At 40.3% G+C, this 21,248-nt stretch overlaps 3 protein-coding genes across 3 annotated transcripts; all 3 read right to left on the minus strand.

Annotated features, from left to right (window-relative positions):
- Positions 1-1,021: 1,021 nt before the first annotated feature.
- LOC124138824 lies at positions 1,022-8,321 on the minus strand. The gene is made up of 5 exons (XM_046505706.2): positions 7,174-8,321; positions 6,787-6,938; positions 4,947-5,550; positions 4,490-4,641; positions 1,022-2,908 (listed from the first exon to the last, which is right to left on the minus strand). The coding sequence occupies exons 1-5, from the start codon at positions 7,451-7,453 to the stop codon at positions 2,255-2,257; spliced, it is 1,842 nt and encodes a 613-aa protein (XP_046361662.2). The 5' UTR covers positions 7,454-8,321; the 3' UTR covers positions 1,022-2,254.
- A 1,275-nt stretch (positions 8,322-9,596) lies between these two features.
- Positions 9,597-11,676, minus strand: LOC124138825 (riboflavin biosynthesis protein PYRR, chloroplastic-like). Its single transcript, XM_046505707.1, has 3 exons — positions 11,291-11,676; positions 10,657-10,808; positions 9,597-10,183 (listed from the first exon to the last, which is right to left on the minus strand). Exons 1-3 carry the CDS (start codon positions 11,574-11,576, stop codon positions 9,878-9,880), a joined length of 744 nt encoding a protein of 247 aa, XP_046361663.1. The 5' UTR covers positions 11,577-11,676; the 3' UTR covers positions 9,597-9,877.
- Positions 11,677-14,723: 3,047 nt separating this feature from the next.
- Positions 14,724-20,722, minus strand: LOC124138826. The gene is made up of 5 exons (XM_046505708.2): positions 20,484-20,722; positions 18,292-18,443; positions 16,741-17,503; positions 15,757-15,908; positions 14,724-15,430 (listed from the first exon to the last, which is right to left on the minus strand). Exons 1-5 carry the CDS (start codon positions 20,620-20,622, stop codon positions 15,221-15,223), a joined length of 1,416 nt encoding a protein of 471 aa, XP_046361664.2. The 5' UTR covers positions 20,623-20,722; the 3' UTR covers positions 14,724-15,220.
- Between the last annotated feature and the right edge of the window lie 526 nt (positions 20,723-21,248).

Here is a 21,248-nt window from a genome sequence, read left to right on the forward strand (position 1 = left end):
AGCCGGAGGTTGAAATATTAGTACAAAGAGACATGCATGAATTATTCATGACATAAATACACTATACGTGCCATTCACATAGATATAAAACAGGCAAAAAATAGATAAGAAGGGTATCACATTTAGGACTTGTTAACAGTTTCTCTTTCACGACCTATATATACAAGCATTAACTGGGTAGAACATGAAATCAGTCACTGAATGAACGCGATATTGTTTAAGACGCAGTCACCAACGTTCCTCTACCATGTCACGACAGCCTATCATAATAAAAAGGCAACGTAAAATACTGGATGATCGAGAATGTCCATCTATCTGACTACAAAATAGGACAAGCGATCTCCCAAAGGTTACGAAATAACTACAACTGTATGGACACTGTAACAGGTATGGGTTGCGCTGTTGTTGGTTCGTTTAATCGGATTTTGGGGAAATGGAGACGGGCCAGCACACTGGACACAAAGACAGGGCGATACATAGCCCACACACTCGTCATAACACGCGTATTTTCGCAATCTCGTTAAAATTAGATCTTAGGTATTGCTACCGCTACCGATGTGAATCCTGAAAATACAAGTTAGGGACAAGTGATACTTGTACAAATACACCCCCCCCCCCCCCCCCCCCCCCCCTTAACTACGGCCTTGGATAACGAAGATCTGATTTTAATTAACTTATTAAATTGATATTTCCGTAACTGCGGGCATGGGTCGCCCAGTCGACTCTCCTACCCAGAGTTACATGCACTTTGAAAAATATAATTACCGATTTGAATATTTTTTTTCAGTTTTCACAACTTGTACTGTAACAATGATACTTAACTGATGTTTCTTAAAAAATATTTACAGGTGGTTTTATGTTGATAGATTACACATCAGGATCAGGAGAGTGGTGAGTAAAATATATTTAGTGGTATTTCATACTGGGCTGATGATCTGGTTGTCGACGTTCCCCCAACATGTACAGCTCTCTGTATTGTCTGATACGCGTCACACGTATTTGGTACATTAATAAGAGTGACTCAAGTAAACTGTTTTATTTGCTTCTAGTTGTTTACAAAATGATTTCTCAATAAACATTCTCTACTATATGATAGTTAGTTTACCACAAATCATATATACGCAAAGACATGACATTCAAACGAATTATTTCGAAATTTGTAAAGAAGAAAATCCTTCTCTAACATATAACAATGAAAAGAAGCTACCGCGTATAAAATATAAGAAGTAAAAACTGAGAGAAGTAATAAATGGAAACTTAATGTAATAAATAGAAGGGGGTTAACTGTTCAAAATGAGTGACCTATCATTAATGCTATAATACCTAATGTGTACATTTATTCTGGCTTATTAAACTGTGAGGGACTAAGTTTGTATTATACCCTGACACTTTATTTAATTGAATACCAAATACCAGATCACTCGTTATCTTTTACTTTATATCACTCTTACATACATCTTTGTTTCCAAATAGATTCTTAATTCTTTTCAAACAAATATTATGGTATTATACTCAGGGATATGTTTATCTTATTTATTTCCTTCAAAATAACTCTTAATTGTGTTGTCTTTAACTGCCCATATCTTACATCTTATCATCTATAATGTGTATTTAATGCATTGAATTCATTTAAATGTTCATCATAGTTTATGTCAAGTGTAATAGCGTATGTACCATAAATGTTTAATTGTCACGTGCTGTTTTTGCTGAGTATTTTAGTCATGATCTGAGATGTATATCAAATTCCTGAAAAGTAATAAACTATTATTATAATTATTATTATTAGTGTTTATTTATTCACATGTTATCATTCGTATTGGGTATTGATAGTTTTCTTTGGGTATTCAATATAGCAAGCTTATCTGGAACTCTGAACTCCGAATTGCGGATTTAAGAAAGGTAAAGACAAAATCATTATTGGGATTCTAAAATGAATAATTCTAAGTAATGCAATCTGTGATTTCGAAAATCACTTTCCGATTGTCATTTATTTCGTCTAATTTTAAAATCGTATTTATAAAAACTAATACTTGCAAAGACAAAGACACTTTTATAACAGGAATAACGAGCCCTCACCTCGCGCCTTCATAGACGCGGATTGAATAAGAGTTATCGTTCTTGTTTGAAGTTGTTCTCGTGTTCAAACGCCAATATGGGATCCTTCGAGAGGGGCACGAGTCTCCATTTGGCTTTGCCGGAATGACACGAGTTACTCGGGGATGTGATAGTGCTTCTAAAAACCCCATCACTATCTCTATTGTATCTGGAAATATACTTGTCTCTCGAACCCCTCTCTGCTATAACTATAACTACCCGTGTCACTATCCCCCCAGCTGTAACTTTCTCGCGAATCTGTCTTATGTGTATACATGCCTGGGTTTCTTTGGCTATCCCATCTATAATTATACGGGTTTCCAAATGTACGTCTCTCCAACTTCTGTCTCCCATCCCTCCCTGCCCATTCTCGCCCACTACTGTAGTAATATGTCCTCTGTGGCAACTCCCAATTACTATCTGGACACCCTCTGCTGCTCGTCCTTTGACCATAACTCTCACTCCGCCCCCTGTGACCGAATCTGTGCCATTCCACCCTTCTTCTGTCTATATCATCAGAATTGTTCCTGTGATACCCATCTGAACTATGAATCGCAGCAGTGTTGTAACCTGTCTTCTCCCTACTTTCCCATTCACCGTCAACCAAAACTCCTTCCTGTCTCATCAGGTTGTCTCTGACCTTGGTGAGGATTTGGCCAAGCAAGTTTTTACCCTGCCACGTCCGCTCGTCCCAAGCCCGGGGGTCATTCTTGTGTAATGCAATTCCCCAGGTAGCATCGTAGGGACTCGCCTCCACCATCAGTCGAGGTGAAGTGGCAAACAGCTTCTTCTTCAGGTTGGGATTTTGGGAAAACTGGAAACATAACAAAAATATCTCATATATAGTTTCGATTTTAAGTAAAAAGTAAGCCATGCTTATTATATTCATTGGTTTACAGAATATTATAACAATTCTGGTTTGTGGGCGAACAAAAATAAGAAGACATATCATATTATAAATTGTAGCATGAGGCGCATGAAACCCCATATACCCCGAGTGCTCCTGCTACAACGAATTTATCTTACTCACATTTAATGTGACATTGTAAAAGAATTAACCAAAATTCAAAATGGATAGAAAACAGATGTTTCGATTGAGCTGGGGTTAACGTGTGCAATGTCACGTGACTTCCATTGACTCTGAAAAAGCGTGCGGCGTTTTGCTTTGAACCGGGGTATAAGGGATTTATTCTGCCTCCCAGAAATCCACGTGCAACCTGTATTGCGCGTGGCGGGGTTTAGAGATTTATTCCCCGGCTGGAAAATGTATTACCCTCCAAGGCGGATTACACAGTATTTAATCAAGATCACGTGGGCCAATCTGATCTCATCATTCTGACATGGAGGTATGAGAATATTTTTTATTATCCTCCGAAATATTATCTTAATATATCACCATGTGCTCCACGTATGTTAAAGGGGACCAGTATCGGGTCATTTGGCAGTCCTAGCAAGCGTTATTCAATTCATAATGACATTCATAATGGCATTCACGATCATTGTGGTCTGTGTTTTGTCACTTTGTAAGTGCGTGAATGTTTAAACAGAAACATTCTGTCGACATCACGTCGGCCTGTAATAACCTATTCTGTACGATGACTACCAGATCACACATTATGACAACCAATACTCAAGTTATTCAGCACAGAGGACAAGCATGGTGTACTTTGACAGGGCTCCAGATAGTGTTTTGAGCCATTGAGTATTTACTGTCTTGTTATCATTCACATTGGGTACTGAAAGTTGTTTTTCTTTGGTATTCAGTATTTGTAGTCCCCTGAGTTCTGTAGGGAAACACAGATATCTTCTCTTAAGTCCATACAGGATGGTAAGTAGGGATGCTATCGTATATCGCCATATATCGATAAATGTTTAATGTCGATACTGTATCGATATATATTTATGAATATTGATAATATATTAAAAATTCATTGCCACAGAAACGGTTACATTTGTTAAGAGCATCATGATTAAGATTGACAAATAGGCAGAAATTCATTCATAAACATTTAAAGAATCGGCCTAGTTCCTATTTGGCTTAACCTCTTAATCTATTACAGGTCTCAATTTGATTTATTTATGTATACACATAAATAATAACTACTTTCGTTATCAATTGCGATATCGATATATATCGTGATACTTTTTGAGTGGTAACATATCGCTCTTACACTTTCCAATCAATGACACCCAAATCAGGCACGTGCACGTGATTAAGTGTGTGAGTATGGTTTTAAGCAACTTTTAGCAATATTCCCTGCAATATCACAGAAGGGGACACCAGCTTCACACACTGTGGGGAATCAAACCAGGGGCTTCGGCGCAGAGAGCAAACGCTTTACCCACTAGGCTATCCCACCGCCCCAAGTGCATCATACCGTCTCCACAGACTGACCTTTGCCATGTTGCCTGTTTCCACAACCTCCATGCTGTACTGCATCCACGTGTCAAAGTTGAAGTTCTGGATCTGCTTGCCCAGACGCTTCTGTTCCTTGGGATCACTGGTATTCATTATCTTCTCTTCAATAGCTTTGTCTTCAAACAGCTCTGAAAAATGAAAACAGTTGTCACCAAAATATAAAAACTTTAATAATTATATATACATATGTGTATATATCTCACGAGTCTTTGAAGCTCACTGGATTGTTTATATGCTGTAAATCTTGAAATTAATGCGTCTCCAAATTAATACGACTGCTGACCCCTAGCCTTGTATTTTCAACTCGTATAATGTGGAACCTAAATCCTTAGATCATAAAAAGGTCAAAACATATATAAAAATCGCATAACAATGTTTTGGAAGAACGTTAACACAGGCAGCAAATGTTTGTTAACAAAACCTGACAACTCACCTGCCTTCCTGTACATGTAGTACTGCTCGGCGCAGTTGAAAACTTTCTTGTCAACTGTGAACGCGACTGGGTGATGTTGACTGAAAGGTGATCGCCAGCCAAAGAAAAGTTCATATTTTTGTGACTGTCTGTCAGCGAAGACGTCAATGTTGTGAAAGTTGCGCTTGTCGGGTGGTCTTGATTGCAAGTAACTTTCCCCTTTGCGACTATCTGGACACCAACTGCTGCTCATCCTTTGACCATAACTCTCACTCCGCTCCCTGTGACTGAAACCTTGCCATTCCGCACTTCTTTTGCCCATATCATCAGAATTATTCCTGTGATACCCATCTGAACTATGAATCGCAGCAGTGTTGTAACCTGTCTTCTCCCTACTTTCCAATTCATCGTCACCCAAAACTCCTTCCTGTCTCATCAGGTTGTCTCTGACCTTGGTGAGGATTTGGCCAAGCAAGTTTTTACCCTGCCACGTCCGCTCGTCCCAAGCCCGGGGGTCATTTTTGTGTAATGCAATTCCCCAGGTAGCATCGTAGGGACTCGCCTCCACCATCAGTCGAGGTGAAGTGGCAAACAGCTTCTTCTTCAGGTTGGGATTTTGGGAAAACTGGAAACATAACAAAAATATCTCATATATAGTTTCGATTTTAAGTAAAAAGTAAGCCATGCTTATTATATTCATTGGTTTACAGAATATTATGACAATTCTGGTTTGTGGGTGAACAAAAATTAGAAGACATGTCATATTATAAATTGTAGCATGAGGCGCATGAAACGCCTTATACCTCGAGTGATCCTGCTTCAACGTATTTATCTTACTCACATTTAATGTGACATTGTTAAAGAATTAACCCAAATAAAAAATTGATAGAAAACAGTTGTTTCGATTGAGCTGAGGTTAACGTGTGCAATGTCACGAGACTTCCATTGACTCTGAAAAAGCGTGCGGCGTTTTGCTCTGAACCGGGGTATAAGGGATCTATTCTGCCTCCCAGAAATCCACGTGGAACCTGTATTGCTCGTGGCGGGGTATGAGATATTTATTCCCCGGCTGGAAAATGTATTACCCTCCAAGGCGGGTTACACAGTATTTTATCAAGATCATGTGGACCAATCAGATCTCATCATTCTGACATGGAGGTATGAGAATATTTTTTATCATCCTCCGAAATATTATCTTAATATATCACCATGTGCTCCACGTGTGTTAAAGGGGACCAGTATCGGGTCATTTGGCAGTCCTAGCAAGCATTATTCAATTCATAATTCATCACGTCGGCCTGTAAGAATCTATTCTGTACGATGACTACCAGATCACACACTGTGACCAACCAATACTCAAGTTATTCAGCACAGAGATCAAGCATGGTGTATTTTTACAGGGCTCCGGATAGCGTTTTGAGCCATTGAGTATTTACTGTCTTGTTATCATTCACATTGGGTACTGAAGGTTTTTCTTCATCTTAGTCATCTTCAGTTTTTCTTTTCTTAATCTATTACAGGTCTCAATTCGATTATTTATGTATACACATAAATAATAACTACTTTCGTTATCAATGGCGATATCGATATATATCGTGATACTTTTTGAGTAGTAACATATCGCTCTTACACTTTCGAACCAATGACACCCCTAAAAGGCACGTGTACGTGATTAAGTGTGTGAGTATGGTTTTAAGCAGCTTTAAGCAATATTCCATGCAACATCATAGAAGGGGACACCAGATTCACACACTGTACCCATGTGGGGCATCAAACCCGGGCCTTCGGCGCAGAGAGCAAACGCTTTACCCACAAGGCTACCTCACCGCCCCAAGTGATCATACCGCCCCCACAGACTGACCTTTGCCATGTTGCCTGTTTCCACAACCTCCATGCTGTGCTGCATCCACGTGTCAAAGTTGAAGTTCTGGATCTGCTTGCCCAGACGCTTCTGTTCCTTGGGATCACTGGAATTCATTATCTTCTCTTCAATAGCTTTGTCTTCAAACAGCTCTGAAAAAAGAAAACAGTTGTCACCAAAACATAAAAACTTTAATAAACATGTATATGTATCTCATGAGACTCTGTAGCTCACTCGAATGTTTATATATTTGCAACTCGTATTTTGTAAAACTTAAATCCTTAGATCATAAAAAGGTCAAAACCTATATATAAATCATAGAACAATGTTTTGGAAAAATGTTAACACAGGCAGCAAATGGTCTGTAAACAAAACCTGTCAACTCACCTGCCTTCCTGTACATGTAATACTGCTCGGCGCAGTTGAAAACTTTATTGTCAACTGTGAACGTGACTTGGTGATGTTGACTGAAAGGTGATCGCCAGCCAAAGAAAAGTTCATATTTGTCTGATTGTCCGTCAACATTGTTAAAGTTGTGCTTGTAGGGATGTCTTGTTGGCAACGAAGGTTCGCCTCTGCGTCGTTTTGATGGATCAACCTCGTCATATTCATTGTTCCTCTTCCGTTTACGACTTGACATTAATTCTGGTTTGTCACCACCGAACATAGTTTCCTCGATAATAGACCGGGATGGATTCTTCAGATGTAAAATACTTTCTGAAGTAGATTGTCAGCGCCAAGAGCTCAGCGCTTACCTTAACAGTTTGCTTCGGTTACAACCGATTGAACGAAACCTTCTCAGTATTCTACTTTCGCTTTTGCTTGATCAATTTCCAAGAAGTCTTTTGTATCGGCACAGCGCCTCCTTTGTCAGGAGGACAATCAATATACCAGACCGACACGACACGATTGTGTTTATAGATCCAATGTAATAAGTGCAGGTATTAGCACCTTTTATTCTAATACCGGATCAATCAATCCGACCGTGTCCGGAAAAGAACCATATTTTCAAGACTGTTCATGTGCGTGTCTTTTCAATGTGAATATATTAAAGAACGCTTTTTGTTATGTATTTCTAGCCTGAGACTAACACTTACTCAAAGAAAGCATTTAAAAAAAAAAAATTGTAATATTTTTTTATCTAGAGTTGCCTGGGTGTTTAGTAAAAAATAATTGAACAAAAATATACATTACACAGTCTTGGCACAGTACTACTCTTGCCTATACCGACCAGGATTTTGACAAAGAAATACGTTAACCAAGAAATAACCAAACAGTCTTGACTTCTCTGTAAAGAATCTCCAGTTGTGGTTGCTTTAGCCCTGCTTGTAGTTCTAATGATTAAAACAATGTGATCTGTTGACCATGATGAGAAGGTAAGCTAATATAGATTGAGCCTTTTTCGTTGAGAAAAATTTGGACCTGTCCGCCACAGGCGGCAGTCATTGTGGTCGTCCGATCTACATCTTTCTTTGTTAGTTTGTTTGTTGTTTAACGCATCACTCGGCAATATTTCAACTATATGTCGGCGGTCTGAATAAAATCGAGTCTGGACCAGACAATCCAGTGATTGACATCATGAGCATCGATCCACGCAATTGGGATACGATGACATGCATCAACCAAGTCAGCGAGCCTGACCACCCCATCCTGTTAATCGCCCCTTACAAGCATAGTCGCCTCTTACGATAAGCATGGGTTGCTGAAGACCTATTCTATCTCGGACCTTCACGGGTCTTTTATAGACATGAATAAGAAACTGGTGGCTATCTCTGCCCAATACGTTGTGATGGGCGTACACTGAAAGCAGGTACCCTCCTTATTTTTTTGGCCCAGAGTTTTAGCCTAAACAGTTGGCTTGTTATGTCGCTTAGCATGCCTGCAACAATTTTTCACGCGATCCAGAGAGCACCATGTGTTTTTGCATTCACCATTCAAAGTCCAGCATGCGCCTGAATAGGCCCCTCTGTTGTATAGTGTACCAGGACGGTTTACGATTCACATTATTCACATTTTTTATCAACGACAATACCATCGCCTGTATGATTGAGGCAAAGGGCCATTCGTGATCACTCGTAGCATTCTGGGACAAAAAAAAAATGCAGGTTACGGAAAGTGACGAATGGGTGTAAGGCCTAATTCACTTGATAAAGCGTTAGGGTGAACCATTAGTACAAAGAGATTACGAGCATTATTCATGACATAAACACACCCTACGTATCAATCCACAAAAATGTAAAACACGCACTCAAGAGATAAGAAGGTTGTCATATTTCTTTTGTTGATAGTTGTCACTGTACATTTGTCAATATATGCCACACACGCAACGAAATATTTCCCTTTCACGACTTATACAAGCATTGGGTTAAACTATAAAAACAGTGACCGAATGAACGCGGTTTTATGCAGAGTTTTTTTTGTTTGTCTGTTGCTTAATGCGACAGTCAGCAACACTCCTGCCATGTCACGACAGCCTGTGAATTACCGAGACGGACCAGACAAACCAGCAATTGATGCATCTATAACATCCAACGCCGTCTGGGGTGTGATGAGGAAGCACGGGTAGCCCAGCCGTCTAAGTCGTCTAAGGCACCACAACTGGCTGAGCAGAGTTGCGTCCATTCGGTACGTCAGAAACCTATTCATGACGCCCCGATTATGGTTCTAGGTTTATCAGCACCATACCCGTGCTCGTGGGTATCATAAAACTTTTCAATATATATTTTACCGTACACCCCTAAAACATGTTCTCTCGACGGTATTAATTCGAGTGAAAGCGAATGGTACTGTGATGATAAAAAACACGACACTGCCAAATCTACCATTTAATGGTAAGTATGAACAAACCAAACAAATGTAAGATCACAACAAAACACAAAAATAGTATAATGCTAAGCAAACGAACCCGACGCGGAGATCGTTGCTCATGCTGTCAAACACCCCAAGGTACACATAGCCCAGACTCGATTTATTGATGTAGGTCCAATATTGATGGCGTTGTCAAACAACATTCACTCCCCCCCCCCCCCCCCGTTCCCCTCCACACATAAACACAATCTCTCGCTACATCATTCCCTTTAAATCTCCGTCCTCAATCCATCTTTCCTTTCTCTCTGTCCACATTTTTCTCTGCGACCTGCGGCCCTTCATCATCATCTGTACCCTTGCCCTTCCCATCTTCTTCTTCTTGCTCATCCTGCTGCTTCTCCAGTCTGTCCCTGACTGCAGTCAAGGCGTGCCCCAGCAGGTTCTTCCCCCGCCACGTCTTGGTGTCCCAAGCTTTGGGGTTATTCCTCCCAAGCCCAATACCCCACAAGCGATCCCTGGGGCTACACTCAACCATCACTTTGGGCGATGTGGCCAACAGTTGCTTCTTCAAGTCCTCATTCTGTGAGAACTGGGAGAAAGAAAACTTGGCCATTAAATACCTTACGACACCAACACGTTGATGTTTCAGGCAGATGTTCTATTTTTAACTATTACAACTTGCAGACGCCCGTGTCAAGTAATATTCACAGATCAGGCAAGTGAGATTTTGGATCTGTGCATTTTGGTAATCCCGTCATAGTAGTACACTTTCACTCATGAGTACACAGAACCCATTCCCACTGGGTGCTTGGACCAGGGGAATTAGTAAATCGGGGAATTCTGAGGTAAGGGAAAGCTCAATTTACACTTGCCCTGCGTGCAGTAAACTTTTTTTGTAGTGCAAAATGTGTCCCCTAGATGTGCCAGAATCCAACGATCGTTAGTTCGAATCCTGATCGCACTGATACTGAATCATGGTTCGTCAGTACCATACCGAACTATGGGTTTCATCCCCACCCCAATGGTTCATATATATCAAATATTAATTCATTTGTACCTTACCTTGGCCGTGTTAGCACGTTCAACAATCTGTATACATTTTTTTTCCCATACTGTCTTATCGAAATTCCGGACTTTCCGACCAAAGCGCTTCTGTTCCTGTGGATTTTTGGTTGCCATGATTTTCTTTTTAAACTCCTTGTCCTTAAATAACACTGAAAGTAGAAACATCGAGGTACTGAAGAAGAAAGGATGGGTGATGCGGAGGAATATTTTTTGCATGTCACAAAGTTGTCATATTGGTGGTTTGTCGCATGCTATTCAAACTACTAATAAAACTATGCGATGCCCACATACCGTATTTCCTTTATCAGACGCCCGGGTATATATTATTTTCGCGCAAGCCGTTGACCCGGCATCTATTCTGTTGAATGCTGGCTGAGTGGCAACTCACCTTACCGAATCCTAAATGTTACAGTCATACAAAGGGTACATTTGTAGGAAACAGTCATTATATTAAGTAAGGGAATATTTATTACATGCCGTAAGTTAATGTGACAGGGATCATTAATTCCAATGATGGATCCTGCCAGAGCGGGTCAGAGCGTATGGCCCGGCGTCAATTACAGACCGGCTTGTAGTGCATATATCTCGGCGTCTAATAGAAGAAATACGGTAAATCAATATTAACACTCACCAGCCTTCTGATACATCATGTATTGTTCAGCACAGTTGAATGTTACGCCATCTATCGTGAATGTGGCTGGGTGGTGTTGACTAAAGGGCGACGTATTGCCGTAGAAAAACTCGAACTTGTCTTTCCCCTTGATGTGTTGGTGCGATTTTGAAAGATCGCTCTTAGTGAGAGTGTCTCTGGTTTTGTTTTCACGTTTTCTCTTCTCGGGGACTGGTGGTACATCGCCGCTTTTTCGCTTGAGATTCGTCCTTACTTCAGATGGTTTGACTGACTTGGTGTCTGACATGTTGGTAACTGCTTTTATGTCTTTTATCTGTTCGTACTGGTAATGTTCAGTTCAGGTGGTCAATTTCTGTTTCGGCAAACTTACGACACTTCCGCGTTCCGAAGGGAGGTAACTCTGATTTTTTTTTTGTAGGCATGTTTGATAACCAAGCATACTTGGGCCGAAGCTATATAGCAGGAGTGTATAGTATGAGGTCTGGTGTGTGTGTGTGTGTGTGTGTGTGTGTGATGAGATTGGTATTGGGACTACCATATTCTGCCGATCCTATATTCATCATTTATGTTACATTTTCATAAGGCTGGAATACCTTAAGATACACATGGCCTAAATACACTAGACTTAAGCCCCATTCACATGGACACTTTTACTTACGTGAGTATATATACTTACATAAGTAAATTTACTTATGGTGGTATGTGAACGTATTTGCTTACGTGAGTAAATATACTCCAGGAGTAAAGAGACATGGGTGAAAGTATATTTGCTACACCTGATGAGGTCTAGTAAAAGTATATTTACTCATAAGTATATATGCTCCTGGAGTATTTCTGGTCATGTGAACAGATTCTCTATTTGCTTACGTAAGCATATTAAATCCAAGATACTGATAATCAGGAAAATACGGCTGTAGTTCCTTGCAAAGAACATAACATGTTCATAAAATGTTTCGCGTGTCATGCGAAAGTTATCGATTCACAGTTTATCATCAAATGATCGTATGACGACATTGTTCCACCAGTGTTGAGAACGTTCTCTCTTCCACAGTTCTCTTTCCTGGCATAATCCTAAGACTAATCCCATACTAAGAAAGTATGGAAAGTCTCTCTTTCGCCTCTGGTTGACTATCTTCCACAGCGATCGACATGGCCTCAACTGATAAAAGTCCACAATTTATTTATGAAATGATGTTTACTTCTACCTTGCATAAACTTCATGTGAACGCATTGTAAATATACTTTTGCTTACATGAGTAAATATATTCCATGAGTAAATTTGCTTACATGAGTAAATTTTGTCCATGTGAATGGGGTTTAATTAAGACCTAGTCTCTGAAATATATATATTTTTTTAACAGAGCACCTCCAAATAATTATCTTGATAGATTATCATAAAAAGGAGACAGTCATCTAGACTTGCTAACAATTATAGACCTACATGGGGTGTATTGGATATATTTGTTTCAGGGTGTGTATGACAGACTACCTAAATACATTACAATGAATTCCCTTTCCTGCAAGTCCGTAACGTCAGCAGCTGTTCGATACTACCCTCGATTTTACAGTGTGTTCTGTTTGCATTCAAGAATGCTTAATACCCTTCACCCGTTCGCTCCCCCAGTTTCGCGTTGAGTCAGTGTAGACACTGAAATAGCCGTCCATGCATGTGCGAGAGCAATTCTCAGAAACTCCGGAGTGATGCAGGTGACAGACGTTAAGCACGAGCACGGGTATAGTGCTGACACATAATCGGGACGAACAGGGATTCGAACCCACAAACATGTTTCTGGCGTGCCCAAGGGACGCAACTCAGCACAGCGAATTCCTGGCGCCTTAGACGACTGGGACACCCGTACCACAAGATATATGGAATCGGCGACGAAATACGCGCTACGCTACTGGTGAAAATATCAACCTTTTCAGATCAATCGATGAGCTAACCTTGTTTCTTGTCACAAAAATTCAATGCCCTCTATATATCTGGGCTACGGAGAATTCTAACAACCGTCGTCACCAAAGTCTACATTGAAAGTAACTGTCTTAATTTGGTGTAATTGGAATGATCTAACTATATTCCACACATCTCTGCTGTGAAAATAGGTGTAGTTAACATGATTTATATAATCATAAAACGATCCCCGAGCCTCATTTCCCAAAGAGTAGTTTGTCGCAGGTTGTAACAATAGAAATTTCATATCGAAGGCACAAGGTGCGACTGCTCTGTATGGACGTGTAACAGGTGTTACGTTACAAAGGAAATACGCAACACTATTCAAGAAGCAAACACTTTATTATCGTTAAATACATGTTATGGCAGGTGACGTCACAATCCACCTTGGTCGTTTGCGCCTAGGTTGTTTTATCTAAGTACATTGATGCGTTGCAGGAACACTTCTATACATAATTTAAATCCTGTAACTTTTACTTTACTGGTTCAACTGATTGCTTTACCTTTACCAAATTCTGTGTATAGATTGTCCGTCAAGGGACACATTAGAATTTTGTTTGTTCTACCAATAAAAAAGAGTCCCATAAAACCCTTTGAAGAGATTGGCACTAGAGTCGCTTTATGTCATCAGAATAAATGATTACATGTCAAATTAATACACACAAAAGGCATCTTCCCTGACAAAAAATATTTTGTGGCACAAATTCTCGAACTCGTCTTGATAAGTTTCTCTTAGATAAGCGAACTTACGTACTTTCTGAGAAAGCTTGTCCCCGATGCAGACACTATGCACTTTGTCAAATAAAATGGTACAAGGGCCGTAACAGTGTATGCTCAAAATCTAAAAATAAGTAGCAGGGGAAGTAATTCTGAAAAGAAACAAGAGTTTGCCACTAACGTGGCTATACCCCCCGCCCCTGTTGCAGAATTTATGACATAATTAAATCTAAACAAACCATAACCTTTTTTAACCGAGGTGGAACTTGTCATGAAAATTGTAAAAAATAAGTCCATCTTGTTGCCATGGAAACGTAAAAAATAAATATTTCTAAAATTTCTCAATAGCAAAAGGCACCAGTTCAGCATGTACCTGACAGACCTGCAAAGTTTAATGAAGAAATATTGAAAGGTTTATGAGTTATGCTCCGGAAACGAACCCTACCCTCACAGAACCTAAGTCCATCTGGTTGCAATGGAAACGTAAAAAATAAAATTTTCTAAAATTTCTCAATAGCAAAAGGCACCAGTTCAGCATGTACCTGACAGACCTGCAAAGTTTGATGAAAAAATAGTGAACGGTTTATGAGTTATGCTCCGGAAGCGAAACGTGACGGACGGAGCCTGTTTCTATATCCTATAACTTCGTTGGGCGGGGGATAATAATTTACACGACCAATTTTCGACCACAGTCTTGACAAGTATCTCTAGGATAAGCATGCACAGTTTCATTTATGTAACGTCAGTAGTTTTTGAGAAAAGTTGTCCCCATTGCAGATACTATGCAGAAAGTTGAAAAGCATGGAGCAAGGGCAATAACTCTGTAAAAAAATAGTTTACGGCTCCAATTTTAGAACTCAATCTTGACAAGTATCTCTTATAAGCATGCAGACTTTCATTCGTGTTTTACAATATTTGCCATTCATGTGTGTTACCCCTCTTCCACTGATCTCACTTGCTCTTCACCTTTTAGGGATTCATTTATATTATTTGGTTTACGCATCCCCAAAGAACAACAATGTGTAAACACAATCCGGCTTAAAACCAGTTTACAATTGTTTCCCTGTCTGACTGCATGAAACCGCGATAAGTACCCACGACGGACACCACTCACAGCTTCACCGGTACTACAAGTAGTGTGTGGCTTTGTTCTCACGTAAACGCTATTAAGTTTCAATATTCCTGTAACATTTCAGACCACCAACCCAATTATCAGAAAATAAACGACTACTAATTTGAAACACTGCCCTATTCAATTACATCTAGCTCTTTTCCTGTTCCATAATCATGTCCCTCACTTTAGTCATTATATAGCCAAGTTGGTTCTTCCCTCTCCAGTTCTTCTGGTCCCAGGCCAGAGGGTCGTCCCTGGCAAGTCCAATGCCCCATACGAGGTCTGATGGGCTTGCCTCAACCATCAATTTCGGGTGTGTTTTCAACAGCTTTCGTTTCAAATCAGGATTCTGAGAAAACTGAAAACAAGGGAAACGTAGATAAAATATATTCTCAAACTTGTTTAACATTTCTATTCCTTTAAACCCACTTTCTCCCAAATTGAATAATAATTGAAGTGTTACAATTGATTTAATACCCAGCACACTCGAAATAGAGCCATTAGAGTCTTAACTCACTCGACTTAAATGTCAACATGCCGAGGGTTTTCACCTAAGTGAAAATCTCTATGAGCTTCACAACCTTGGACTTTCTTTCAACATGAAGCCGACATGCCGTGATATAAGTGGGAAAAAGACTGTTCAATGCGACGTTAAACAAAACTCAATCATTCACTCATTCTCACCTTGGCCAGGTTGGCGCGTTCAACAACGCGTTGACAGCACTGTTTCCACACTTTTATGTCAAAATTGACGATCTGCCTGCCAAGGCGCTTCTGTTCCGCGGGATTATACGTTGCCATTACTGCCTCCTCAATTTTCTTGTCCTCGAATGTAACTGAACAATTCAAAATAAAAACAATTAAAAAAGGGACAAAATAATTATTAAGATAACAATGAAGAAAATATATTGAAATATTTAAATGTGAGATAAATCATTGAAATAGAGTGTGTCTGATATAAACATGCAATTTAAATGGTTTAACACAAAGGTTCTTAACTTCGGTATTTTCTTACAGATCTTCACGATCATATACTCTTGTGTACCAAAGTGGACATTTTCAGTGGTTGTTCGAAGTTTTGTGAGGTCACTCGATGAGATAAGCATCTTATTTGGCAAGAAATAGTATACCCTCTTCAGTTATCTCGATCCGTGAATGAGAAACATGGCATCATAGTATTGATAACCACTTTCAGACCCTAAGTGGGTGGGATCAGAAGTGTAACCTTTCTTCAGTTGTGAAATTACAAACAAGGCCACGACATAGCGAGTGAGTCAGTTTGGTTTTACGCCGCTTTCAGCAATATTCCAGCAACAACACGGCAGAGGACACCAGAAATGGACTTCACACATTTTACCCATGTGAGGAACGAACCCCGGGTCTTCCGCATGAAGGACGAACGCCTTTGCTACTACTGGCATTGGGCTTTCCTACGGCCCTAATAAATAAATGGCTTTAGGGTAACTATAGGACGAAGCGATCTAATAATATTTTTCACGAAATCAAGGTCCCATCCAATACTGAAGTTCGAAAATACATATTATCACAAATGCTCACCACCTCACCCGCTCACTCACTGAATCACCACATCCACACGCATGCCCCTCCCACCCAATCACACAATCACTATGCAACCTCACTCAGTGCAGTGTTCAAGTACTGACTCACCGGCCTTCTGATACATCATGTACTGTTCAGCGCAGTTGAATGTTCTACCGTCTATCGTGAATGTGGCTGGGTGATGGTGGCTGAATGGAGACTTGTAGCCGTAAAATAAATACAACTTGTCCTCCCCAGATAGTCCTTCATGTTTATAGCCTCTATACCCTGAGGTTAGCTGGGCGTCGTTTGTTGACTGGTTGCCGTATGTTGCCTTAAGATCAGTTGGTGTACTGTCACATATCACCCTTGCACCCGTGCCACCCCTCGGATCACTGTCTCGTTTTCCCGTTGGATCCATTTGTTCATTTTCACATTTCTTATTATTCTGATCCGGTTTTTCGTTTAACCATTTTCGCTTAGGACGGGCTTCACCATTCTTCACTTCCTCTTCTCCCACGCCCCCTTCTCTCTGTCTCTCTTCCACCGCTGTCCCCTCTTCCTCTATACGAATCTTCTTCTTTTTCTTTTTCTTCTTCCCTGTTTTCACCTCGGGATCCTTCTGGTCCGCTTTTGCTTCTCCCTCTTTCTCGGGTGCCACGTGTTTCTTCGCTCTGCCGCCATGTTTCCTCTCATGCGCCATCAGTTTTTCCCGGAGACGAGTCATGGCACATCCCAGCACATTGGCTCCCTTCCAAGTGTTTTTGTCCAAGGCTCTGACGTCGTCTCTGGCAAGCCCAATACCCCACGTCTTACTCCCAGGGGAGGCCTCAACCAAGAGTTTAGGGTGCGTGGCAAGCAGGGTATCATGTAACTCAGGATTCTGATCAAACTGTAAGAAAAACCCATAAAATATCCTTAAGTGAGATATTTCAGGTACGTAAGGGTGTGTCAGCGTAATGTGCGAGGTATTTCGGCACCTATGACGACTCGGAAGATTAGAAGATATACATTATGGGTTTTCAGATATGAGGGCGTTATTAGATATTTGATGCCGGGAAAGTACGAGGTAGGACGGGCTTACTGGGCGTACCCTTTTAGGCGTACTGAAAATGTCAAATCTTAAAGTTATAGAGAGTTTCGAAATATATGAACATGAGCAGAAATTCAAATGGTTGACTGAAGGAATTAAACCTTGCAGGACCTTGAAAGAAATTTGCATTTACGTAGAGATAGAATTTGCGTAATTCAAGGAAAAGGCTAAATATGATCATTCCCATGACCCCAGATCAATTGTTTAGTTTATGTGTTTTTAAATATTTTTACATTTCCTTTTTCTTCATCAGTTTGGTCATAAATCGAAAACAAGCAAATCTCATTCTCATTCAAATATACTAACAGCTTGTTAAGTTCTAAAAGTATGCCGAAATATGGGCCCAATAGGGGTGTTGGCATTGTAATTTAATGTTTCAGTTTTTAAAAAAAACATGAGCTAAACCATTAGCTGCTATATTCGTGAACCGATACATAAACCCTTAAAGTTCATGCAGTGTCATAGCTTTGCTCCCCATCTAACACATTTAATCTGAATATAAAATAAATTAAAGTATGTTTACATAGTCCCCAAAATATGCCGTGTTTATTGTTAACAATATAAGTGCGTGTTGCGTAGTATCCCACCTTGGCTTCTATGGCACTAATCAGGACGTCTTTCATGCTGTCCTGCCAAGCCTGCTTGTTGAAGTCCCGTATACATCGCCCACATTCTTTTTGTTTCTCGTGGTCCTTGGCGGACAGAATCTTTTCAGCACATGCCTTATCCTCAGATACAACTGAAATTTTGAAAATACATTGTTTGTTTGTTGCCTAACGCCGCACTCAGCAATATTCCAGCCATATATCGACAGTCCAGTGATTGACATCATGAACATCGATCTAATTGAGATACGCTGACATGCATCAACCAAGTCAGCGACCCTGACCACCCGATCCTGTTAATCGCCTCTTACGACAAGCATGGGTTGTTAAACACTAACCTGGACTAACTCACTACGTAAAAAATGCTTTAAGCTCTCAGAAGAGATCCAAACTGAGTAGAGCGAGTAATAAGAAGGAACCACTTTGGTTGAAACCCACGAGCACGTGTCTGGTCCTGACAAACAGGGTTGTCTCATTGGCTTGTTTGTTTAGCGCCACGCTCAGTACAATTCCAGCTACATTATGGGGGCCTGTAAATAATCTAGTCTGGACCTTGGTATGTTGCTGATAATACCAATCATCAGTCAGCAACGCCCCAAGGGGTACGATTACACGCAGTCAACCATGTCACCGAGCCTGAGCACCCCGAATCATTTAGTCCCCTTTTGCAGGGTTGCTCTAACGCGGAATTTCCATGGGAAGAACATATAGACAAAACTACACTATCACCTCAGGAATGGATTGAGGTGGTGTGAACTGGGGGTTGACTAGTCCGGTCGAATGCCTGTAATATTGTGCGAGGCCACTGACAGACCATTAGTTTAACATGAAAACCCACTCAGAAATAATATATTGAACCCATCAATCCTTATTTTATCTCCTTAATGCCCTGACCGCCTCCGTGGTCTAGTGGTAGAGCGTTCGATCCCGGCCGTATCATACTGAAAGACGTTAAAAGATTGTACTTGTTGTTACCCTGTCTGGCGCCCGGCATTAAGGGATAAAAACAAGGACTGGTCGGCTCGGGTGAGCATACTGTGTCTGAGTGGGGTATTCATGTTAAACTGCGGCATGGTATCTCAGTGGGCTAGCACTGTAAATCAGCATCAGTCCGGACTTGTACAAGCAGCCACACACACACACACACACACACACACACACACACACACACACACACACTCTTAAGGCAGGGTAACTTGTACCATCTTTTAACGTCTTTTTGTATGAAATATAATTTCAGATTTGAATTTTACAAATATATTCTTTTTTTTAGAATTATCTCTTATGCTGATCTTTTCAAAGAGCAATTATTAACTTTGCCACGAATACCGGCAAAAATGCAATGCTACATATTTGAGCCGCTCTGTAATTTATTATTTTATTTCAACGCTTTTTGAATGGATATAAGATTGTTTATCGCAAGTGAAGGAATATGTTTGTCTTGGCAGATGTCAATATATTCATGTCAATGTTACATTTATATTGAGACTGGTATTAGTTGGCAACATTATATCTTTCCATGTAAAATGTCTCCATCTCAATTCTGTCATTTCTACTTGTAAGGAGGAATTCGTGTACTAACTATTGAACTTACAACACAGTTAGACCGTGTTGTGGTCCAAGCGCGCCCAAACAACAATAAATACTACTACTACTACTACGACTACTACGTCACATAATTCCAAAATAGTTGCCCCTTCGCACCCGTTTCATAGAAGACCCCGCAATCGAAACTATTTTCAAACTAGCTGACCCCGACCAGACAACGCGCACACTTTCGTACCGTTTCATACAAGTTGTTACCAGTGCACGCTATAAAAAGACGAACATGCAATCAGTTTCACGGAGGCTATACCTAACACTATATGACACGTTAGCAATATAAATAGATGACATGCCACGACGTGAAATGCACACGAAGGACAATGAGTTGTTTTGCCATGTGGCATAAAAAATTCTACTTTCGATTTCGAAATGTGTGACGTGTATCTTTAAGCGTTCACGTGCCTTTCAACCAACATATCTCATGGTGACATCTATATGTTACTGCATACACGTATTGTTATTATACGTGTCTTTCGGGGCTCTCGGCAATATTGGCAAGGATAGCGTTATCCAACAACCTGAATAGAGGTGTATAGTTCACGCCTATATTTATAACAGTCTTAACTCACCGGCCTGTTGGTAGGTGATGTAGTGTTCAACGGAGAGGAACTGCCTGTCATCTATGGTGAAAGTCGCTGGATATTGAAGGCTAAAAGGCGAATCGTTGCTTGAGAAAAACTCAAACTCGACTTCCTCCGCCATGATCATAAATGTATGTCAACTAGTTGCGCAATTTCCACTAATTCTACTTTCACTATTATGTTTCTCCTTAACGGGACCCCTCATATCTATGGCAGGTGCTGTGCCACGTGACCCATCTTGGCCACGCCCCATGACATGGCGACCACGGTTCTAGGTACCTGATACTTTCGGTTCAGGGGAATTCCCAGAAACTTACCACGTTCACAAATTCACTATGTTTTATTCATATGATTTTTTACTCACATAATGCTATCTCATGAAACAGATTGATTATATGTCTACATTTTTTTAATTGGAACTAATCTGTTTTGTCATGTAGTTTTTAATGTTGGTGAACAGGTATTGTCCGGTTTGGAAATACCCGGAAAAGGCAAGCTCTTCACAGCGATAGCCGCTGGCGGAGCTTACTGGGGAACTGTCTAAGGGAGGCAACTATATTTTGCAACCATGTTCCTAAGTGCTTTTAAGCTTTATGTTGCGTTGGTTGATAACTTGTTACTATGTAATCCTTTTTGGGGCAATATATAGGAATAACCATATGATTTTTTACTCACATAATGCTATCTCATGGAAACAGATTGATTATATGTCTACATTTTTTTAATTGGAACTAATCTGTTTTGTAATGTAGT

Source organism: Haliotis rufescens, unplaced genomic scaffold (genome assembly GCF_023055435.1).
Source record: "Haliotis rufescens isolate VD_foot unplaced genomic scaffold, xgHalRufe1.0.p SCAF_2, whole genome shotgun sequence".
Taxonomy (NCBI): Eukaryota; Metazoa; Mollusca; class Gastropoda; order Lepetellida; family Haliotidae; genus Haliotis; species Haliotis rufescens.